Source organism: Coloeus monedula (genome assembly GCF_965178545.1).
Source record: "Coloeus monedula genome assembly, chromosome: 8".
In the NCBI taxonomy this organism is placed as follows: domain Eukaryota; kingdom Metazoa; phylum Chordata; class Aves; order Passeriformes; family Corvidae; genus Coloeus; species Coloeus monedula.
The window spans coordinates 25,719,329-25,735,597 of record NC_138788.1 but is presented as its reverse complement, the minus strand read 5'-3'; the positions used below and the strand labels follow the sequence as shown (position 1 = coordinate 25,735,597).

At 65.3% G+C, this 16,269-nt stretch overlaps 2 protein-coding genes across 2 annotated transcripts; one reads left to right on the top strand and one right to left on the bottom strand.

The window, feature by feature from the left end:
- The first annotated feature begins 1,043 nt into the window (after positions 1-1,043).
- On the top strand, positions 1,044-7,550 carry LZTS2 (leucine zipper tumor suppressor 2). The gene is made up of 6 exons (XM_082285906.1): positions 1,044-1,071; positions 2,609-2,677; positions 3,732-4,172; positions 4,535-5,050; positions 5,582-5,851; positions 5,941-7,550. Exons 3-6 carry the CDS (start codon positions 3,771-3,773, stop codon positions 6,616-6,618), a joined length of 1,866 nt encoding a protein of 621 aa, XP_082142032.1. The 5' UTR covers positions 1,044-1,071; positions 2,609-2,677; positions 3,732-3,770; the 3' UTR covers positions 6,619-7,550.
- Positions 7,551-7,781: 231 nt separating this feature from the next.
- PDZD7 (PDZ domain containing 7) lies at positions 7,782-14,411 on the bottom strand (the record flags this gene model as incomplete). Its single annotated transcript, XM_082286335.1, has 16 exons — positions 7,782-7,931; positions 8,066-8,166; positions 8,454-8,948; positions 9,342-9,413; positions 9,510-9,601; positions 9,747-9,838; positions 10,027-10,184; positions 10,372-10,413; positions 10,600-10,803; positions 11,289-11,714; positions 12,168-12,228; positions 12,455-12,602; positions 12,821-12,997; positions 13,337-13,511; positions 13,902-14,042; positions 14,219-14,411. The coding sequence occupies 16 exons, from the start codon at positions 14,409-14,411 to the stop codon at positions 7,782-7,784; spliced, it is 2,727 nt and encodes a 908-aa protein (XP_082142461.1).
- Between the last annotated feature and the right edge of the window lie 1,858 nt (positions 14,412-16,269).

The window sequence follows — 16,269 nt, the reverse complement described above, 5'->3', positions numbered from 1 at the left end:
TGGGTCTGGGGAGGGTACCCTGGCCAGGGAGGAGGTGGCCCCTTGAGGATGTTCCTGCTTTGCCGAGCATCCTGCCCTAGCTTTGGCACACCAGATTATTACCAACCTCCATGCTGGGAATAGTTTTAACCTGAGCCATAATGAGGGCCCAGAGCAGGCGGTGGTACACACCCAGCCCTGGGTTTCCGGGGTGCACCAGCTCACCTGGAGAGCACCTTTGGGTGCTGGCCATGCAGGTGTGAGCACCTGCAGGCAGGACGGGGGTGATGGCAGAGGAGGGTCCTGGGGAAGCAGAGGTAAGGCAGGGGGCAGTGGAGCTGGGTCAGGGTTCTCGTGGCAGTGTAGGTGGGGGCTGTGGGTGTCCTGCCTCAGCCCAAGGGCCCCCTCCATCTCACTGGCTTCCGTTTGACCCAGTCTAGTTCAGGTCATGGGGCTCTAGAGTGGAAGTGAGGCAGTGGGATAGCCCAGGACCCCATCTCGCACCTGTCCCTCCATGAGCCATGGAGGGGGTGAAGAAGCTGAGCCTGTGGGGGACCTTAGCTGATCCCAGACTCCGGGGGTCAGGTGGTTTCATGAGGGTTTATTTTATTCTTTTGCCCCCAGTTTGGGTCTCTCGAAAAGGCTGGAGGGTGGCAATAGCTGTAACAACTCATGGGGAGGGATGATGTGATGTCAAGTGGGGCAGAGGCCCCCAGACCCCTTAGCAGAATGCTGGGCTCACCAAAAATGTGCGGAGGGGGCATAACCTAGAGGGTGATTTTCATCCCAGAGGCCTGGGGATACTTTGGGGGTGGAGAGCCTTGAGACGGGGGGCTTGGCTGGGGCAGAGAAGGGGATGAGTTCTGGGAATCCCCCGGAACGGACGTGACTGGGAATGTACCAGGCGGGGGTGCCCCATGCACCCCCCCGTGTCCCCCCGTGTCCCCCCGTGTCCCCCCGTGCCCCGGCCCCTGTCCGGGGGCGTGGCCTCGCGGCGGGGGCGGAGTCGGTGGGGGCGTGGCCCTGGGGGCGGGGCCCGCTCGGGGCGGGGCCGGGGCGCGGCGCGGCGCGGGAGGCGGCGGCGGGGCCGCGGTGAGTGCGGGGGCCGGGTCGGGGGCGCCCGGGGGTCCCGCAGGGTCGGCGGGGCGCGGGGCAGCTCCGGGGAGTTGGGTGGCGGGGTGCTTCGGGGGGAGCTGCCGGCGCTTGGGGTGTTGTGGGGCCTGGCCCCCCGGGGCCGATTCGGGGGGGTCTGGGGGGTCAGCGGCGGCCCTGGAACTCCGTGCGGTGCTTTGCGGATGTTTCAGGGGCACTTCAGGACGGTCCTGCGAATGCAGAGGCCCAGGGGCTCAATGGAGTAGTTGAGGGGGTCGCGGGCCACTTTAGGGGTGCTTCAGGGGCGAGCTGTGGGGCAGTGCAGGCCTAGGCGCTCCGTGGGGCACTTTGGGGGTGTTTTGGAGCACTTTGGGGGTGGTTTAGGAGCACTTTAGGAGAGGTGTGGTGCAGCAGAGGCCCAGGAGCGCCGTGAAGCATTTTAGAGGTGTCATGGGAAACTTTGGGGATGGTTTAGGGCACTCTGGGGGAACTGTGGGGCAGTGGGGCCCACGGGCGCCGTGGGGCAATTCAGGGTGCTGTGGGGTCAGGATGGGTGGAAGCACCATGGGACGGGCTGGGCACTGTGGGGCTTAGTGGGGCAGCGGGAGGTGGGTGGAGAGCGGGGGGGTGCGTTGGGCGGGCAAGGGGGGCAGCACTATCGAGGGAACCTCAGGATGCCGGGGGCCTGGAGAGGGCCACAGCCTGGAATGGATGGTATCCATCCCGCATGTGCTGGGTATGTGGGGAGGGACAGGGGGCTGATTCCCCCTGCCCTGGGGTGGCCCTGAGGTGCCGTCGAGGCAAGGGGGTCCCCGGGGGCCCGGAATCCCCACAGCAGCTCAAGGTGGGGGTCTGGCCGAGCAGGGACCGAGTGTTCCCTTGCTATTTAGGGGTCGGAACGGTGGGATCCGGCAACGCTGTGCTCCGGCCGGAGTGGCTGGAGGTGACGCCACTCCAGTTGGAGACTGGTTTTACTGGGTGGCTGGAGGCCGGGCTGGGCACTCCCTCCCTCTCTCCCCGGGCGGCGGTGGGACCCTCTCGGCGGGCCGGGGGGCTGGGGGGAGGGAGAAGATGGAGTCTCCTCCCATCGCCTTCCTGGCAGGGCCCCAGCAGTGACGGTGTCCCCTCCAGGCTGCGCAGGGACCCACTGTCCCCAGGGGTGTCCGTCCCCTTGACCTGCACATCCTGAGGGCGTTTCGCTGGGGTGGGGTACTGTCCCGTGGCTGGCTGGGCTGGGGGACCATGAGATGTCCCTTTGGGCTTCCTGTTCTCTGATTCCTGTTCCTCTGGCAGCAGCAGGTCCCCGTGGCGGGCTCTTGTCCCCACCACACCTTCCGGGGTGACCGCAGCCCACCCGGGGTGCCAGGAGCAGCGCACCCGCCGCCGGGCTCCCCTGCCTCCCTCAGTGCCACGCTGGCACCACCTGCCCTGGCCCTGCCGGCTAGGGGACTTGGGGGGGAAGGGGGCAGCGGGGAGCACGGGGATCCTGCTGCCGTTCAGCCCCCTGACCCCCTCCTCTTCCTCCTCCCCGCTTCAGGGGTCGGCGGAGCAGTGTTCACGGTGCGGGGACCCGAGTGGACCGGACGGATGGGCAGCGGCTGGCGAGGTGAGCGCAGCTGTTGGGGGGGGTCGCCCACCTGCCCACCCAAGGGTATCACGAGCACGGTGTGAGGTCACGGTGCCTGGGGACAGCACGTGCCGGTGGGGGTGACGGTGGCGGGGGGGCTGGCTCGCCGGCATCTCTCCCCTGCCCGCCCCTCCCCGGGCGCTGGCAGGCGGATTGATTTCAGGTGACAGCTCGGCGGGCGAGACCGTGCGGGCAGCGGCCCCCCCCACCCCGCCCGCGCCCTGTGCCAGCCGCAGCCATGTGCGAGATGCGATGAGGCAGCGGGGGATGGATCCGGCCCGTCGGCCGGCTCCCGTCACGCGGGCGTATGGCGTGGGTCGGGACAGGGGGAGTCACAGCAGAGACCGGCAGAGCCCCCCCAGCTGGAGGGGGCGGGAACAAGCCTCCGTGTGTTGGGGCTGGGAAAGAGCCTGGTGCCCACCGGGCAGCTTCCCCCTTGGTGGCCCTCTCCAGGGAACTCTGAGCCCCACTGTGGATAGTTTGGGGTGGAAAGCAGCTTCTGTGGGGTCACTACTGAGAGGTGGGGGCTGTGGGTCAGAGGAGGTGGCTGACCCTGGTGTGTGGGGCTGTTTCCCACTCTCAGTGAGGCTGCTCTGGTAGGTGCTGGGGGGCAGACAGGCAGGCAGGCTGCCTGTGAGCCAGCTCTCTGCAGGCCTCTTGGGATTTGCCTCCAGTCCTGGCACGCTTCCCGTGGCAGGGTCACGCCAGGGCACGGCATGAGGCAGGACTGCATTGCCACTGCCCTACGCTGCCACCAGCACCCCACAGCCCCTGGCAGGCCCTGGCTGCTCCACTGGGGTGCTGAGGCCAACTTGGTGGTTGCTAGTACCACTCCCCCAACTAATTCTGGTTTTGTTCTGGTTCATTTGGCATCTCCTTCTGCCTGCTTCCCCTTGGGCCAACCTTCACCTATAAAATTGGGGATGGTGACTGGGGACTTGGGGATTCCCCCACGCCCACCTAGGGATGCTGGCAGCTGATGGGGCACTGTTTTCAGTGCCCATGGCTCTGATGCCGTCTTCCTTGCCTGCAGGCTGCCTGCGTGCCCCTGCCCGCCGGGGGCCCCCCCGCCATGGCCATCGTGCAGACGCTGCCAGTGCCCCTTGAGGCTGTTGCTGAGGGGGCCACACAGCTCTGCGCCGCTGCCCGCTCACCCCCTGCTGCCATGGGCAGCGTGGGCAGCCTCCTGCCTGTCCGGCCTCGCCATGACTGCGCCAGCGATGGGGACCCCTCCACTGCCTCCTTCTGCAAGCAGGAGGGGCTACTCCGGGCCACTCCTGAGGAGCCCCGTGTGTCTGCACCCGGTGTTACCCACTCGTACGCCAACGGGGGCTTCTGTGGTGACTGGCTTGATGCCTCCTCTCCTACCAGCCCCTGTAGCGACTCAGATGATCTTCGTGATGACCAAGCACCAAGTGATCACCTTCAGGGGCCACCCCCCAAGCTTGTACCTGTCTCTGGCAAGCTGGAAGAGGTGCGGGGGGGCAGTATCATGGTGGGTGGGTGGGTGTGTGCTGCGATCTTGACTTTACACCCTGTGCCACTGGTATTGTTGGCTCAGATGTGTGAAATGGGGTCATGTGGCCACACTTCTGGTGTCCCTGAGGAAGTGGCAATCCCCATGCTCTTAATGTCCCCTCCATCATGCCAAGGGTGTTTGGGGAGCTCACCTGGACACCCATAGAAAGGGGATGAAGTGGGTGGTGACTGGCCCCTGTCTCCTTTGGGGAATGAAGGTGTTAGGGCTGGGGGCACCCACCATAACATTCCTAGACAACCCTTCTTGGGGTTAGTGGGTCCTACCCAACCCCTCATTTTCCCCTCTTTTCCTGGCAGAATGTGGAGAAGACCCTGATCCGCCCCATGGCCTTCAAGCCAGTGGTATCCAAGCTTCGGAATGCCCAGCCAGGCACGCGCCTGGGGCTCTCGGAGAGCCAGGTGAGCCTCACCCACTTGCTGGGTGCTGAGAAGCCTGGCTCTCTGAGCTGCCGTGCCAGCACTCTCTCGGACTCGGGGCGCAACTCCCTCTCTAGCCTGCCCACCTACAGCACGGGCTGCAGCCAGCATCCAGAGGTGGGTGCCCTGCCGACCACCCCCCATGGCCCCCTCGACCCCCCAGGGGGCTGCCGCCCCTCCAACTCGGACAGCGGGCGCTCGTCCTCCAGCAAGAGCACGGGCTCGCTGAGTGGCCGGGGCCGGCCCTCCTCGGAGAGTGGCTCCTGCGGGCGCTCTCCACTGCCTGGTGAGGAGGCCATGCTGGTGCGGGAGCTGGAGGACAAGCTGCGGGAGAGGGAGGCCGAGCTGCGGCTCCTGCGTGACAGCCTGGACGAAAATGAGGTGGCCATCTGCCAGGTATGTCCCTGGTGTCCGCATGTCCTGTCCCTGTCTCCCTCCCTGGAGCACCTAGTGTGGACATACCCCCTTGTTGGGGGTAGGAACCTGCTTTGGGCACCCTTTACAGACCCTTGCAGGGGGATACCTTTTCCTGTGGATCTGGGTGTGTGGATTTTTCCCACCAGTTGGGTGGTCCTATGTAGTCCATGGGGGACCCTTGTATGGCCCATGGGACCAGTTGTACAGACTGGGGTGCCTTATCTTGGGGTTCCCTTTTTTGAATGAGCCTGGGACCTGTGGCTGCTCCCTGCTTGTGATGGAGCTGGAGGAGCCCTATAGGCTTTGGGGGTGCTAACATGGGGGGCCCATCATGCAGACGACTAGGGGAGCACAAGGAGGTGTGTACCACCATATTGCACTCTTCCTGGACCCTTGCTCCATTTGGGGGAGATGTGCTGCCCCCTCCCTGTGATGCCAATCTTGGAGATGGCAGCTGAAGTGGGAGAGTGCCGTGCTGCCCTCCCAGCAGCTCTGCATCCCCTGGCCCAGGTGTTTGAAGAGAAGCAGCGTCGGTGTGAGCAGGAGCTGGAGGGGCTGCGGCAGCGTTGTGCGGCCCAGGCGCGGCAGGCGGCCCATGCAGCACATCGGGGGCAGCAGGTCCTGCAGCTCCAGGTGCTGCAGCTGCAGCAGGAGAAGAAGCAGCTGCAGGAGGACTTGGCCCAGTTGCTGCAGGAGCGCGAACTGCTGGAGCGTCGCTGTGCCTCCTTCCAGCGGGAGCGCACCGAGCTGGCACCCCGGCTGGAGGAGACCAAGTGGGAGGTGAGTCACCCAGCAGTGCCAGAGGTGTCGGGGGTGCAGGCTGTGGCTGGGGGGTCCTGGCCAGCACCTGAACCCCATCATCCCCACAGGTGTGCCAGAAGTCAGGGGAGATCTCTCTGCTGAAGCAGCAGCTGAAGGAAGCACAGGCGGAGCTGGCGCAGCGGAGTGCTGAGCTGCTGGGGCTGCGGGCTCAGCTGCGGGAGGCACGGGCACAGCTGCAGGCGGGCGAGCGGCGGGCGCAGGGGCTGCAGGAGGCCACCCGCCTCAAGGCGCTGGAGCTGGAGGTCTGTGCCAATGAACTGCAGCGCCGCAAGAGCGAAGCTGACCTCTTCCGTGCCAAAGCTGGCCGGCTCGAGCAGGAGGTGATGGGGCTGCGGGAAGCTGCCCGCGGGCGATGCCCCCCAGGCACCGGTGAAGGGTGCCCCCCACCTGGTGAGGGATGCCCCTCAGCCGGCGAGGAGCCTCGGGGCAGTGCGGGGCTACGGCGGCAGCTGGAGAGGTTGCGTGCAGAGGTGGCCCTGGAGCGGCGGCGTGGGCAGGAGCAGCGGGATGCCTTCGAGCAGGAGCGCGGCACGTGGCAGGGTGAGAAGGAGCGGGTCATCCGCTACCAGAAGCAGCTGCAATACAGCTACATCCAGATGTACCGGCGCAACCGGCGGCTCGAGCAGCGGCTCCAGCATCTCCGGCTTCAGGGCGAGGACCCCCTGCCCGAGCTCTGTGACCCACCTGACCCGCCCTTTGAGGAGATCACAGCCACCGAGATCTGAGATGCTGCCTACCCTTGCCCCAGGCTTGGAGGGCTGAAGGGCCCTCCAGCCCCTGTGATTTTGGGAGCTGTGGGGCTGTGGGGGGCCCCTGCTCTCCCCCAGCTCTGCGAACTGCTGGCACTGTGAAGGGGCAGAGGTGCTGCCCCCTCCCCAGCATTGAAGTCTTGGGGCGAGGGTGTATCAGTGCCCACCACAGGGAGGGGTGCCCATGAGATATTGGGTCAGGTGGGTGCTGAGTCCTGGCCTTGGGGCCGCCCGGAACTGGTTTCTGCTGATCCTCTTAGCTCCGGGGGATTAGCAGCGCTGGCTTCAGCCAGGGTCACCTTGGGCGGGGGAGGGCTGACTTGTCCCCTCCCTCTCATCCCTGCTGGCACTGTCACCCAGTCACTTGGCGTGTGCCCTGTCCCTGCCCATGCCAGCCTCCCTCACACCCCTTCGTGTGTTTGTCAGGGAATTCGTTTCTGTGCCATTTTAAATAACTCTATTTTTATAGGACTTACCAAAACATATCACCCCCTCCCAGCTCACACCCCACCAGTCTGTGCCCCCTCACCCCTGCCATGGGGCAGCTTGCCCTCAGTGCCTTTCCCATGCCCTTGCCCCCAGCATCCCTCTGTTTCCTCCCCCAAAAAAGCCAGTGCCTCTGTGATGCCCAGCCTGCCAGGGGAGAGGGGCGTGGTGCTGCACGTGCCAGCTGGGGACACCCTGGGGACACCCCTGGGGATGGACAGAGGTGGGGGGGCCCTGCTGGGCACCCGGGGAGGTCAAACCAAAGGAAAAGTCTGGCTGTGCCCAGCTGTGGCTTGGTCACCCCTGGCTCCAGGGGGGGAATTTTTGTACTTTATTTCAGTCATGTCTCGTTCCCAGAGCCTGGCTCGTCCGTGTACCACCCGGAAACGGCGATTAAAAACAAGCCCCTGGCTGTGTTTTTTTCATGACTCTGTCTGCATGTCCAGAGCAGGGTCAGGGACCAACTCTCCTTCCCCTGTGTTGCCAGTGCTACTCTCCCTTGGGTCCTCCAGTGGGCAGCTGCTCCGTTCCCTTGGAGCAGGTCTGGCTCTCACACCCTCTGGCTGCACTGAGACCAGCCACAGCTCGGTGCAGGAATGAGCCATCTGGCTCCTCTGGAACACAGCATGGCTCCTCAAATAGGGGGTGCAGCATCACTCTGGAGGTGGTCCAGGCACCCGCACCACCAGCTCCATGGGCTCCTTGGCTTTGTTGCGGTAGGCCTGGCGGATGATGTCCACAGCCCTCTGGTGCGTGACATTCTGCAGGCTCTCCCCGTCCACCGACACCAGCTCCTGCCCGGCCTGGGTCCCAGAAGGGAAGGCCGCGGGGTGAAGTGCAGCTACTTTTGGGGTGCTGGGGGACTGCCAGCAACCCAGTGGCACCAAGGGATGGGAGTGTCTGCCCACCCCCTGGCATGTGCTGGGACACCCCCTACCTTGAGGATGCCACTGAGGAAAGCAGCTCCACCAGGGAAGATCTTCTCAATCTTCACCACTGGCTGCGCCCTTGACTCAATACCACCGGAGATGCTGATCCCTGCAAGGGAGCCACAAGACACTCACACCTGGGTAGACTGGGACCTCCACCTGCTCCCAAGCATGGCACCACCTTTCCCTGGGTAGCTGCACCTTTGTCTTGCCCTATTTGGTAGGTCCTGCAGAGATGAGGGGCCAGGGCAGGGACAGCTCTCATTTTGGAGGAATGCTCTGGGGTTTACTGTTTGCCAAGGAGGTGCCACCCATCCTACTGAGGCTGGTGCCAGAAGGGTCCTCACCCCACCCCTGGGGTCCCACCCATGTGCCACGCACCCATGTGCCACCCACCCAGCGAGTGCTTCAGCTTGGAGAGGGTGACGGTGAGCAGATGATACTCTTCCTCCTCCTCTTCCTCCCTGCCAGCATCTTCAGGGCCATTGGTAGCTGCCCCAGCCCTCGCTTCACCCCCTGGCCCCCCAAAGAGAGGGGCAAGAGGGGGCCGTGCCCGCTGGGGCTTCCCCAGCACTTCAGCCTCTCTGTCAGGCGCTGTCCTGGGGGGCTCCTTGCGCCAGGTGGCCCGGGGGCTGCGAGAGTGCCCATGCCCCTTGCCTGCGGGGGGCTCAGCCAGCAGCCAGTTGGGGGACTGAGGGCCAAGGGTGGGCAGGGGCCGGCTGGCGGAGGCGTAGGCATCCACTGGCACGTCAGGGAGTGGGGTGTAGGTGCGGGGGTGAGGCCGGCGGGGGCTGGGGGAGGCTCTTGGACGGGCTGGGCTCGCCTGCTGCTCCCCAGCTTCCTCCGGCTCTGGGGTCCCTGCTGGCTTCAGCAGGAATCCACCCCGATAGTCTGCAACGAGAGGGGCTCAGGGATCTCCCCAGGGACCCACAGTCCTGCTCCGTGGGACCCCTGCCACACAGGCCTCCCATGAGTACCCCAAAGCCCTGGGTCCTATGCTACCTAGGGCCCTAGATCTTCCTCATCTAGGGACCCCCAGACACCCCAGCTCTCTGAAGGCACTCCAAGTCCTCCTCCCCAAGAACCCCAGCACCCAAGATCCACAGATTGTGCTGCTCCCAGTCTTCCCAACACCCAGGGACACCAGATGCCTTCTTCCCTGGAACCCCCTGCACTCAGGTATCCCAGCTCCCTTTCTCCTCCCCCGAACTGCCCCCGTACTCCCTCCACCCTGCCCCCACTGGGCAGCCTGGTGTCTAGGAAGACCCTACAGGTGGCACTTACCAGGCACTGGTGTGATGAGGTGTCTCTTGGGGGGGACGTCATGGTGGGCCGGGCGGAGGGCAGGTGAGCGCACTGCAGTCAGGAAGAGCCCCTAGTCACCTCCCGAGCTGCACCCACCCCTGACCACTAGCTGCCCCCAGTCAAGGTCCCTGGGGGGCTGGGATCTACCTGAGCGGCTCTTTAGGGCATCAAAGGCTTCCAGCTCCAGGGGCATCACCATGCTGTCAAACCTGCCCAGGTCTGTGGGAGCCACCACACTCCTGCCAAGGCAAAAAGGTGGGGACAGGTTGTAGCAGCCTCTGGGGTGGAGTGTGATCAGGGCTGCGGGGCATATGTGAGGCTCCACTTCAGTCACACCAGCCTGGGCAATATTGAGCTTCCCAGATATTTCCTAGCAGTACTCGCCTCACGTCCCGCAGCAGCAGGACCTTCTCAGGCCGGTCCAGGATGGCCAGCAGCGGCCGCACCAAATCCTCCACGCTGCCTTCATGCAGGTACTGTGGGCACAGGAGGGGGGTCAGTGGATGGATGCCCCCTCACCCGTTCCTTGGTTTACCTCCCCGAGCTAAGCATGGGCACAGAGTGCTCGCCGTGCCCCCAGGACGCAGGAGCTTTCCAGGGACGAGCCCAGGGTGGCAGCGCTACCCTGCCTGTGCCCCGCCTCCGCTCTGCCTTCCGTGCGTACCCGGGAGCAGTGGCGGAGCACGGCTGTCACCTCATCGGGGCTGAGGAGACGTGCAGCAGTGTCCTGGATGTGCGGGAGCCGGGCCTCAGGGTCGCTGCCGTTGGGCTGCAGGGTGGTGATGCCCATGGGGCCCAGGATGGTGGCACGCTGGCTTTTCTCTGGGGAGGCACAACAAGGAGGGGTGGCCAGCGGGGCAAGGACTGCCCCAGCCAGCACAGAGAGTTCCCCATGCCCCCCACCCCAGCAGCTCACTCCACACCAGAGCAGGATAGACACACGCAGCGCAGGGCCAGGCGCATGCAGAGCCTGCCCCACACCCCCCGGGCACATGGGCACCCCCGTTACCCCGCTTCAGGCTCCGGATGACAATCTTCTGCACAGCGCCTACTGCAAGGGAGATGGAGAGCGATGAGTGCCCAGAGCAGACAGCAGCATCACCGCCCATTGTCAAAACTGCATGCTTGGGGAACCCCTCCTTATGCCCTCTCTGTGCCAGGGATGCCACAACAGGCCCATAGAAGGGGGAACAGTCCCAGGTCGAGTCCCTGTCTGCCCTGTCACCCAGGCTGATACCTCTGTCCCCGTCAGAACGCCCTGGGGACTTGGCGCGGGCCCGGCGATCAGAGCCAGGGGCCTCCTGGCTGGGGGGGGCCCAGCTCTGGCTGGTGGCACGGCCCCCCTTGAAAAAGAGGTTGACGAGGGTCTTGGAGCGGTGCAATCCTGGGGGACCACCTCGTGCCCCTTGTCCCTCTGGCTTCTCCTTCTTCCGCTTCTCCTCTGTGGACAGAGAGATGGGGGTGTTGAACTGGAGAGGAGAGGGGATGCCACCCCAAATCTTGTCTGGGGGCAGGAAACTTCGGGGGATTGGAGGGGCTACTGGGAGACACTGACTGGAAAGAAGTCCTTCTGTGGGGTGCAGTGGATCACCAGGGGCCATAGGGCTGGGCTTCGGGATGCCTGGCAAGCCCCAGGGACAGAGCTGGGGCTATGCAGCGTTATAGGATACCCAGGGCTGGTGGCCAGGGGGCCATATGGGCTATAGGGTGCCAGGGTAGGGGCCAAGATGTTTGCTACAGGAAGCCCAGGAGGGGGGGGGCAGGTATCCATGTGGGTCAGGGGCTATAGGATGCTTGAGTCGGGGACAGGCTGCCCACATGGCGCAGGGCCTGAGCTGTGGGACTCCCAGGGCTGGGCGTGCGGGGTTGGAAAGGGACTTCAGCCAGGGCTGAGTCCCATGTGTGGGGCTGTGCCCCAGTGCCTACCAGCGACAGTGAGGTCACTCTGGGAGCGTGTAATGGGCTGCCGTGGCCGGCTCAGCGCCAGCAGAAGCGCCGTCTTGGGTGAGTGGGTGAAGGTCCGGCGTGGGTGGGTGCCGGGGGTCTCGCGAGTGCCCTGGCCCCGGATGGCCGTGTCCCGCAGCAGCTCGGGGGGCCGCACTGTGCGCCGTGTCTCTGGCAGCCCCTCGGCAGCTGGCTCGGTCTGCATGGCCCGCTCGGCATGTTCCCGCACCCAGCCCCGCCGTGGCCCGTCCTCTGTGGAGATGGCCACATCCACGGTGCAGGCTGGGGGCACTGGGGCAGCTGTCCCCAGCCCATTCACTGCCCCTGGTGCTGGTCCCGAGGAGTAGGAGGAGATGGAGGAGCTGGTTTCTGATGTCTGAGACAGCTGTTGCAGCTGCCCGTTGGTCACTGCAAAGGCACAGTAGGGACACACTGTGACACACTGTGGGCCACCTAGAGCTCCACGTCCCTCCCGAAGACCGCGGACATGTGGGGAACCCACAGGGCCATGGGGACAGTGGGCTGTTGGCCATTGCATAGGGATCATCATGTCCTCTCCAAGAAAGTGGACATGCAGGATGCTGTGGAATCACAGGGACCACAATGCTGCTGGCTGTGGCAGGGGGCTCTCCATGTCTCCTCCACGGATGGGGGACAGGTGGGACCTTGCAAGTCCATCAGGCCTGTGTGTATGCTAACAGTGGCACAGGGAGCTCCGTGCTCCCTCCAAGGCCTCAGGACCCCATGGCATATGGACCTTCTCCCTCCCTACAGCAGTCAGACATCACACGCATGGGAGTCCCAGCCCCACCGTGCCCCAGCCCAGCGCCCCTGCCGGTACCCGCGCCGCACTGCCCTTACAGCGACTGAGCCAGCAGTACTCGGCCACCAACTCCTTGTAGGCAGGGAACCGGCCTGTCTCCTAGGCACAGGGGGAGAGGACAAGGGGGTCAGTGAGTGCCGGCTGCCCCAGCGAACTCGATCTGGTGCCAGCCATGAATAATGCATCCCCCCCTCCCACCCGCCTGAAACCCAACCAGCCAGCAGCTGCACCAGCCCCCGGCACTGGGCTGAGCTGGGACAGTGCCAGTGAAGGGACATGCCAACCCCTGCCTCACACGAGGGTCCATGGGGCAGGGTGTGGGTACCTTGATGGTGAGCATGATGTGAGTCTGCCCCTTGAGCACCTCCACTGCCTTGCTATGGCTTATGTCTTCAAACTTGACTCCATTGGCTGCAAGGACTTGGTCTCCCACCCGAATGCCGTTTTGCTCCGCCAGCCCTCCGGGGTCCACCCTAGGGCAGCAGGGGGGCAGGATAGGACCAAGCACTTGCTGGAGTCCTGCTCCTGCCCCACACCTCCTCTTGGGCAACCCCATGGCTCAGCACCCATGGTGGTGATGCCCACAGTCTTCTGAGAGTGGGGGGAGGCTCAGCCAGAGAGGCCGAGCCCCAGCGTGGGCCCAGCAGAGATTGGGGTGTCACAACCCCTTCATGCCCCAGGGCAGCCGTACTTGGAGACATAGATGCCAAGGCCGAACTCTCTGCCACCGCGGATGTTGAAGCCCAGGCAGTAGTCATCGGAGGTGGTGTAGAGGTGGACGATGCGCCGCAGCCCGTCCTCAGAGCCACTCTCTGATGGTGTCGAGCCGCTTTTCTCTACTACCAGGCGCCTATTCACCACATCCACCCTGGAGCATGGGTACAGCGTAGGGGGTCTCAGGGATTTGGCTCTTGTCCTTCAGCAGGATGGGACCATTGGTGGCACCCAGTGGAGGAGAGTGACGGGGATGTGGGATGTTTAGGATGGGGTTTGCACCCACCCTACCTGCTCCAGACCTTCCTATCCCATCCTGTACCCCACCCTGGTAGCTCCCCACCTTTGCCAGAGGCTTCTGATGCCACTCCACCCTGGGGGTCTCCCAGCTCTGGGATCCTCCCTGTTGCCCAGAATCCTCCACCAACCTCCCCCAGCATGCCCTCCACGGGGTTGGGTTTTGGGGTGCTGGCATGGGATATGCCCTGCTCACCATGCTGTCTTCTCCTTAGAGAACTTGATTCCAGGCACACGGCCCATCCGCCGGACCACCATGCGGAGACGGTTGTTGCCAGTGAGGACCTTGACAGCGCTGCTCATCGTGATGTTCTCCAGACTCACACTGTTCACCTCTGTGATCTTGTCACCAACACACAGCCCGGCCTGCTCTACAAGGGACACACGGCTCATCTGGGCATCTGACCTGGTACTGATGCCCTTGCTTGGTATCGCCTCCCTCAGTGTTTCCTCAACCTGGTCCAAACCCTTTGGGAAGAGATGCGGGGGTGCCTGAGAATTGCACTGAGTGGCTTGTCACCTTGCCGTGGCTTGGGGATGGAGCTCAGAGTCATAGGCACAGGGCTGTCTGCTCCTGTGTCCTGCCCTTCACTTTGGGCAGCCTGAAAATCTCATGGCCAAAGGCAGCAGGGAGCAAATGGTGGCTTTCCACCATGAAGGGTGGCATTGTTGCTGTGGTACCATGTCACTGGGAGCTCCTTGAGAGGCTCTTGTTGGCATGTGCCTATCTTCACTGGTGTCCCTCACCCTGACCCTCTTACCAGCAGTGCTGCCCTCCTCCACTTTGCTGACAAAGATGCCCAACCCATGCTCGGAGCCGCCACGGACGCTGAAGCCCAGTTTGCCGTCCACACTCTTCTCCACTGTGATGGCATTGATGATGTCACTCTCGTTGCTGCTGGCTGTGGGGACAGGGGAGCAGATGAGCTCTGGGTATGAGCAATGGCAAGGGGTGTCTCTCTTGCTGAGAACATCCCCAGGCCCAGGACAGCCCTCTCTGTCCCTAGTCCCAGGGGATTCAGCCGTTGGGGCCCTCCTGGCCACGGGGGTGGGCAGAGGGCTGGGACATCCCACGCACCTTCGATGGGGGCATTGATGAGGATGACACGGCCCATGGGGGAGGCGGTGCGGCTGCTCCGGGTGGTCCCATTGAGCAGGCGGCTCTGCTTGCTGAGGAGGTAGCGGGGAGCCAGGCTGGCTTCGCTGCTGGAGCTCCGTGACCGGCTGCCTGTCGTCATCCCCGACAGCACTGTGTCCCAGTCCTGGGCCATGGTGGAGCTGGGCACTCCGGTGTCCCGGCGTCTGGCTCAGGGCTGGCTGCGTCCTCACAGGGCCAGGGCTGCCCGTCAGCCAGCAGGGGACATGGCATAGTCCAGCAGCACATGCCCGGGCTTGGGCACCGCTCTCTTTTAGCAGTGCAATGCTGGGGGCAGCTGGCCTGGGTGCTCGCCGCTGGCAGGACAGGTCCCAGGCGCAGCAGCACAGCCTGGAGGGACAAGGAGCTTTGTGGCCCCCTCCCTGATCCCCTCCTGTCCTATGGTGTCCCGAGGATCAAACTGTCACATAGCTCTTGGCTACTGCCGTGGGGGTGTGGGCACAGGCTGCCCTGCCCTCGGGTAAGGATGCTGGGGCGCAAAAGAGCTCTGCCTGGCAGTGTAAATCCGGAACAGGGGATGCAAAGGGGCTTTACCTGACAGTGTAAATCCGGAAGGGCTCCAGAGAGGGGACACGGGGACATGAGCTTTATGCTGGAGAGCAGGACCTGACCCCTCTGGCCATTCCCCATCCTCCCTGGAGCCCCTCTGAATTCCCAGTGCCATGGGGCTGGAGATAGGTGCACCAGCCCCCAAGGCAGTTCCCGCGGGGATTTTCCAGGGGTGGGTGAAACGCCACCACAGTGTCCCCCCCACTTCATTCCCCGCTCGCCCCAGCCTGACCTCAATAAATAAGTGATGGCCCCGGCTCCGGGGACACGCCGGTATCCCCGCCGCTGCCAGCCCCCCACGGCGCCCACCCATTACCCCCCGCCAGCATCAGACGCGGGTGCGCCCTTCCCGAAGGGGCACAGGGGACCCCCTACCGCCGTCCCTCCCTCCCCCCCGCCCCGTGCCCTCCTCACCTGTCCCCATGGTGCCACCTGCGAAAGAGACACCTGGCAGCAGGGCGGGGGGGAAGGCGAGGCCGGGGGACAGTGCCGCCTCCTGCCCCCCCGGCCGCGGGGATTGGCTTTCCCTGCGGGACCGGAGCGGCCATCGGGCGCGGGAGCTGTCAATCGAGAGCGGCCGGGGCTGGCCTTGCAGCTGGCGGAGGGGGGGCAGTCCCGTGTGTGTCCCCCGCCAGGGGGTCTGGGGGCGCGTCCCCCCGCGAGGCTCGTGTGGCAAGGGATGTGGTGCCCCCCCTGACCTCCTCCCTTAGCACGGAGCATCCCAGGGGCACACAGGGGAAACTGAGGCACGGTCAGGGGAGGGGGGGGTGTCGTGTCCCCCAGCTCCGCTCCCTCCGGTGATTCGAGCCGGTATCGCCCCGTGTCCCCCTCCCCGGGGGGCATCGCCTCCAGCCCGGGCCGGCCGTGACCCCCCGGCGGGGCCCGGCGCCGCCAGCGCGAACCCGACACCGCGGCGGTTTCAGGTGATGCGCGGCGGCCGCGGGGGCTGCGGGGGGGCGGCGGGGGGGCGGCGGGGACGGGGGCCGGCGCGGGGGGGCCGCCCCGGGGCAGCCTCCCCCGACAACGCCGGGGTGAGGGGCTGGGGGGGCACGGCCGGCGTGGGGACACGCACCCACATGCACACACACCCCATGCACCCACACGTCCACGGCATGCGTGTTCGTGCCCTTGCGCGCACTCACAGACACCCACGGAGCGCCGCACGCGCGCGGCCGCGGCCCCGCTCACACACACGCGTGTGCCGGCACGCACCGCCCCACGCACGCAGCCGGCGCCCGCGCCCACGCCCGCGGAGGCGCGGCCCCCGCGCGCTCCGGCGCAACCACCGCGACACGCGTGGACGCCAACGCGGCGCGTGCGCGGCGCTACGGGCACGCGCGGGCGCGTAGCGCGGGCATCGAGACCCCGGGGGACACGCGCGCGGCTGCCACGGGGACGCGCGGCAACGCGCACGTGAACACCCA